Source organism: Bos javanicus, chromosome X (assembly GCF_032452875.1).
Source record: "Bos javanicus breed banteng chromosome X, ARS-OSU_banteng_1.0, whole genome shotgun sequence".
NCBI lineage: Eukaryota > Metazoa > Chordata > Mammalia > Artiodactyla > Bovidae > Bos > Bos javanicus.
The window spans coordinates 77,814,578-77,821,755 of record NC_083897.1 but is presented as its reverse complement, the minus strand read 5'-3'; the positions used below and the strand labels follow the sequence as shown (position 1 = coordinate 77,821,755).

The window sequence follows — 7,178 nt, the reverse complement described above, 5'->3', positions numbered from 1 at the left end:
GGTGGAAGACCTAAACAGACATTTCTCCAAAGAAGACATACAGATGGCCAAGAGGCACATGAAAAAATATTCAACATCACTAATTATTAGAGAAATGAGAATCAAAACTACAATGAGGTATCACCTCACATCAGTCAGAATGGCCATTATCAAAAGGTCTACAAACAATAAATGCTGGAGAGGACTTCCCTTGTGGTACAGTGGATGGGAGTCTGCCTGCCAATGCAGGAGACACGAGTTCAATTCCTTGTATGGGAAGATTCCACATGCAGTGGAGCAACCAAGCCCATGCACCACAACTACTGAGCCAACACACTAGAGCCTGCAAGCCAGCACCACAACTACTGAAGCCTGTATGCTCTGGGGTCCACGAGCCACAACTACTGAGTCCACACGCCACAACTACTGAGGCCCTTGCATGTAGAGTCTGTGCTCTGCAGCAAGAGAAGCCACTGCAATGAGAAGCCACTGCAACAAAGAGTAGCCCCCACTCGCCACAACTAGAGAAAGCCTGCACACAGCAACAAAGACCCAGCTCAACCAAAAATTAATTAATTTTAATTAACTAATTAAAATTAATTAAATTAACTGGGAATGTAAATGTTAACAGCTGCTGTGGAGAACAGTATGGAGGTTCCTTAACTAAAAACAGAGCTACTATATAACCCTTCAATCCTGCTCCTGGGCAAATATTCAGGAAAAAACATAATTCAAAAAGATACATGTACCCCAATATTCATTGCAGCACTATTTACAATAGCCAGGGCATGGAAGCAACCTAAAGGTCCATCAACAAAGGAATGAATAAAGAAGATGTGGTACATATATACAAGGGACTATTACTCATCCATAAAAAAGCACAAAATAATGCCATTTGCAGCAACATGGATTAGACCTAGACACTGTCATACGGAGTGAAGGAAGTCAGAGAAAGACAAATACCATGTGATACTGCTTATATGTGGAATCTAAAAAAATGATACAAATGAACCTATTTACGAAAAGGAAATAGAGTCACAGATGTAGAAAGCGAACTTATGGTTACTAGGGGAGAAGGAGGTAGGCATAAACTGGGAGATTGGGACTGACATGTACAAACTGCTATATTTAAAATGGATAACCAACAAGGACCTACTGTATAGCACAGGGAACTCTGCTCAATGTTATATGACATCCCGGATAGGAAGGGAATTTGGGGAAGAATGGATACATATATGCATGGCTGAATCCCTTTGCTGTCCACTTGAAACTATCACAACACTGTTAATCAGCTATACTCCAATATAAAATAAAAAGCTTAAAAAAATAAAATAGACAACTAATAACCTATTATATAGTACAGGGAACTCTACTCAATATTGTAATGACCTATATGGGAATAGAATCTAAAAATAATAGATATATGTATATGTATAACTGATTCACTTTGTTGTACAGCAGAAACTAACACAACATTGTAAATCAACTATACTTCAATAAAAAACTATTTTTTAAAAATGAAGAAAGTATCAGTGTCAGGATCGAGAGTCAAGGACTCGTTAAACAGAAAAAAGGCACTATCGATTAAGTATATGATGCAATTTCTAACATATCAATATTAATGAAATAAATATAAAATTCCATCATTCAAAATTCTTAAGTTCTTTAATATTAATTAGTATAGTAGAGAGGCAAGTGTATAATAATCACTATAATTTAGGTCTTATCATATGAAATGTTCCCATTTTAAGAAAAAACTTTTAAGCATTTCCCTCTATGAATAGTGGTCTAGTATAATAATTAGATTATGGGTTCCCCAGGTGGCTCAGTGGTAAAGAATCTGCCTGCCAAGCAGGAGATGCAGGTTCAATCCCTGGGTCAGAAAGATCCCCTGGTAAAGGAAATGGCAACCCACTCCAGTATTCTTGCCTGGAGAATTCCATGGACAGAGGAGCTTCGTGGGCTACAGTCCATGGGACTGAAAGAGTTGGAAACAACTCAGTGACTAAACAATTATTAGATAAGTATCTTTATGACTCAACATACATTCACTGTGTGATTAGTGTCTGTCACAGTCTTAATTACCCTTATATAAATATCTAACACACAAAAGGCAATAAACAAATGAATGGCCTTAATGGCTGTCATTTATCTATACTAGAACTTAGTCTCCTCATCTGCAAAATTAGAAGGCCTGGATATGATCTTTTCTATAGTAGTACCATTCAATAGAAATTTCTACAATAATGGAAACATTCCATATCTATATGGCTACTCAGTCTTTAAAATGTAACTAATGCAACTGAGGAATTAGATTTTTAATTTAAACAGCCACATGAAGCTAGCAACTAACACACTATACAGCACAGCTCTAGGGCATAATCCTGTGTGAAAAACACATTTCCCAATACATCACTGTAACCACATACAAGTGGGAATATATATGTGTGTGCATGGCTCGGCTTAAAAGAAAAAAAAAGAACTCCCATATGATCTAGCAATTCCATTTCTGGGAATATATACAAAGGAAATGTAAACACTAACTCTAAAAATATCTGCACCCCCATGTTCATAGTAGCATCACTTACAATAGCCAAGACATGGAAACAACCTAAGTGTCCATCAATGGATGAACTGACAAAGCTATGAGATCATGCATGCATGTGTGCTAAGTTACTTCAGTCATGTCTGAAGCTTTGTGACCCTATTGACTGTAGCCTGCCAGGTTCCTCTGTCCATGGGATTCTCCAGGCAAGAACACTGAAGTGGGTAGCCATGCACTCCTCCAAGGGATCTTCCCCACCCAAAGATCAAACCCGCATCTCTTAAGTCTTCTACACTGGCAGGTGGGTTCTTCACCACTAGCACCACCTACTAAGCCCCAGGAATGACACACATACACTCATAAAACAATACTTTCCTAAATACATATAAAGCATTGATATTTTCTTTCCTATTCTACTAAATTTCATTTAAAAACAGTGCTGATCCAACTACTAATATGACTTCATAACACAGCACTAAGGTTCCTTTCAGCTCTAAAATACACTATACATACTAATGATTTGTTCTAAAATTATGCACTCAGTGTTTATTTTGTAATCTTAACCACAAGTAACTAATTAATCTGAAAATTTGCCTCAGGTTCTATCAGGGTCCACTTTAAAAGCCTTATAATCATTCATTTCCCTGTTAAACCCACATTTTCAAACAAGAGGCAAGAGTTGCGTGCCTTTAAGTAGAAAACAATGGTAACATCTTTTCCTTGCTTTTTACACTTCAGAAATGGTAACCAAAGGAAATGGCAGGATATAGAAGAGAGAGTGGAGGAAACTGTGGGGATAGTGTTCATGTAAAGAGAAAGCTAACTTTTTTATTGCCATTACTTCCTCTGAAACTCTTAATGACTTCTCCTTCCCCCTCATTCTTGGAGCCTGAAAGTCCTACAAATTTTATCTTAACTTCATGTGGCTTATTAGAGGACTAGAGAACAAGACTGGTTCCCGAGAGATCACATGTTACACATTTCAACTACAAAATGCTTTAAAAAAAACTTTACTAAAAGGATCTGATTTGCTTCTCTAGCCCAATCTGCCATCTCCTATCAAGAACTCCAGTTCATGCTCTCTCACCTGTGGGCCTTTGCACATGCTATTCCCTCTTTAACTAACTTCTAATTTTTCAGATCTTGGCTTAGATATCAGTTACTCAAGGCAATTTTCTCCACCTCAAGATTAGTTTTGATGCCTCTCATGTATATTCTTCCAGTACTTTGTACCTTCCCCATCATTGCACTACTGTATTATAATTGTTTTAAATATTTATTGACAAAGAATAAAAACTTAAGAGGCTGTTTATCATATAAAGCTGACATTTTAATGATCCAGATGAACAAGGGATGCCAATTAAGCTTTTTGTCAATTATAGGCAATAAAAAGATATACTGAAGTACAAGCATTATAAAAATAACAATTTAAAAAACTATTCTAAAATGAAAGATAATAATGAATACAAATATTAAGATGCACTGTAGCCACAGCTACATTCATTAGCTAAAGATAAGATTATGGCTTCCAAAATGACCTGTGTACACATAGGAACACTATTTTCAGATCAAAGGATAAAGGTGTTTACATATAAATTTAGGGCGGTCTATATTTTGGAGACAGAGATAATTACGGTTTGAGCCTATCAAGGAGCACTGTCAGCAAGGGAGCTAACTGGAGCTAATTCAATTTGCCGCTTGTTTATAGGTAGCTTGTAATCTTCCAGCGCCTTCCAAATTGCTACTTCCCGCTGAGTAAAACCTCAAGCATTGGCAAATTGGTCCCAAACTCTATTACTAACTTTGGAAAGTAGCCCAGTTTTCCTTGCATTTAGAAAAGTAAGCTGCCTGGGAATGGTGTCTTAGTGTGTGTGTGGTAGTCGCTCAACCGTGTCCGACTCTTCGCGACCCCATGGATTGGGGCCCGCCAGGCTCCTCCGTCCGTCGGATTGTCCAGGCAAGAATACTGGAGTGGGTAGCCGTTTCGCTTCTCCAGGTATCTTCCCCATCCAGGAATTAAACCCTGGTCTCCCGCATTGCAGGCAGACTCTTTACCGTCTGAGGCACTAGGAAAGACTATGATGGTGTTTACCCTGCCTCTTAAATTCAGAGGAAAAACTGGAAATTATGAGCGTCACTAGTATGTCCCGTTCCCACTTACTGTACCCTAAAGATTTTCTTCACCCTCTCCTCACATTTCTAACCCTAATTTCCTTCACTAATGCTGCTCCAAGTCAGCCCTGACCTTTCTTCTTTGCACTGTCTCTGACTCAAAGATACAAGAGCAATCTTTTCCCTATAGGTCCCCTTGTCCTTCACCCTACACATTCCAAGTGAAGGGCATCTCACCTGAGAGATTCCAGCAGTTCCCGAGCTGCGGAGCTGATGTGACCTCCACTGCGGACCTGGGCCCCGGAAAGAGACTAGAGGCCGAATCAGAATCACGGCGTGCCGGCGCTTTTCGAAAGCAACCGCCGCAGCTGCCCAGCGCCAGGAATGTATCGCGAGCAGCGCCATCTTGAGCGAGGAAAGAGGAACCGAAGTAGAGGATTGTGGGACTCTGGCGGTCGGAACTCACTACTACCTTAGTCCTTCTCCCCTTCCCTCCCAGGCGGAGACCGGAAATAGCTTCTCTGTGAAGATTCAGCCACTTTAGCGTAACTGCTTCCCCCACCCGCCCCCCGGCTGGTTTTCGAGTGTTTTTCTTACGCAGCCGGGAATATCGGAATAACATTGTTTTTCTTAGCTTCGATTTGTCAGATAAAACACTGGATGCGCAGTTAAATTTGAGTTTCAGATAACAGTGGATCATTTCTTAGTATAGTTAGGTCCCAAAACCGTATTTGCTAAATCCAGCAACCATATCTGGTCAGTCATCTCACTCTTCTGCCGACTCCAACTCGGTGCCGGGATCCGCTCTCTCCATTTTCCCTCTAAATATTCTCATCACTCTCCTGTGTACTACTGCTTAGAGCAGATTAAACTACAGATATTGATGTCCCCAGGGAGAAGCTTCATCTGTGAGATACACTGTGAGATTCACTTGCTGTGTTGTTGTTTAGTCGCTAAGTCGTGTCCGACTCTTTTGTGACCCCATGGACTGTAGTCCGCCAGGCTCCTCTGTCCATGGGATTTTCAAGCAATAATACTGGAGTGGGTTGCCGTTTCCTTCTCTCTGCGATGTTGTAAGCGCTTTCATTTGGCTGATTGTTCTTCGCACAAACTTTGGAGCAGTTTTCCATTGGTTTTCTGTTGCTCTTGGGAGGGTTTTATACGCACAAACACACACACCCCTTTACTCTGCTAATTTGCCTCTGTACCTCTTCCTTTTGGTTTCTGCAGTATCTAATTATTGTGAAGCAGCTAGATTTGCTGAAGGATGGTAAAATGAAAATGTATGCAGAGAAGTTCATGTTTAAAGACGCATTTATATTCTTTTGTCACCACTATCATCCAACAAAATGATGTTGAAATAGGTTTATGGTTATCTAGGAAACTATATTTCTAAGCATAAATGCTACCTGAAACCCTGGAGACGGTAGTGTGGTTTGCAATATACTATTCACTGCTGCATTCTCAAACTTTCGCACAAGACAGGCAAATAATTATGAACTAGCTATGTAGAGGCACCGTGGACTAATGATAAGTCTGATAAAGACAAAGAATATGCATGACCCGTGCAGTTAGCTTTACTTTGTTTCAGGATTCATATTAGGCTCCAGGTTTCCAGAGAAGAAGATGCTTGAAAGGAATTATTTACAGACTAAAGGAATTGTTTAAGACGGAAGTTTCCAGTTGAAAGGAATTCCATGTGAAGGAAATAGCATGTTTAACAACAAGAAGGCATGAGAAGACATCTCCAGGTTTGGGAGTAGGGAGTGTGTGGCAGAGTAGTAAGAGATGGGCCTGGGTAAGCAGAGATGGTAAAGGGGCTTGTATTTCATTCTAAGAAGTTAATGCTTGATTCTATATGAGTGAATGGTTTTAATCAGTAAGAAAGTGAAAGTTGCTCAGTCCTATCTGACTCTTTCTGACTCCATGGACTATATAGCCCACGGAATTCTCTGGCCCAGAATACTGGAGTGGGTAGCCTTTCCCTTCTCCAGGGGATCTTCCCAACCCAGGGATTGAACCCAGGTTTCCAACATTGCAGGCATATTCTTTACCAGCTGAGCCACAAGGGAAGCCCTTAATTGGGAATGCAACATGATTAGATTTATATGTTCATTAAACCACTCTGGCTTAGTAAGGTTGTACTGGAGGGAGTTCAGACTGGAGTAATGAATTTAAGGCAATTGTCATAAAATAAAGGCCTGAACCTGGCAGTAGCAAGGGCAGTAGGTCAATTCCAGAGATATTATGGAGATAGAATTGACAGAACTTAGTGACTAATTTGATATTTCTGGCTTCTCATTGTCTAGTTGACAAATCAACAGTGGCTTCTTTCATTAATGTCTACCTAAATCATCATTAATAAACATTTATTCAGCATCTATTCTGTGTTAACCAGAGAAGGCAATGGCAACCCACTCCAGTACTCTTGCCTGGAAAATCCCATGGATGGAGGAGCCTGGTGGGCTGCAGTCCATGGGGTCTCGGAGAGTCCGCACAACTGAGCGACTTCATTTTCACTTTTCACTTTCCTGCATTGGAG

At 40.2% G+C, this 7,178-nt stretch overlaps 1 protein-coding gene across 3 annotated transcripts in view; it reads right to left on the bottom strand.

Moving 5' to 3' along the window:
- ABCB7 (ATP binding cassette subfamily B member 7) overlaps positions 1–5,091 on the bottom strand; it is a 147,176-nt gene extending 142,085 nt beyond the window's left edge. For 2 of the 3 annotated variants that reach the window (XM_061409679.1, XM_061409680.1), the window contains exon 1: positions 4,874–5,089. In XM_061409679.1, the coding sequence (XP_061265663.1) occupies positions 4,874–5,041 (168 nt within the window). In that variant the 5' untranslated portion in view covers positions 5,042–5,089. Of the gene's footprint in view, positions 1–4,873 lie in introns of all 3 variants that reach the window. The other variant, XM_061409682.1, reaches the window with a different exon arrangement.
- Positions 5,092–7,178: the final 2,087 nt, after the last annotated feature.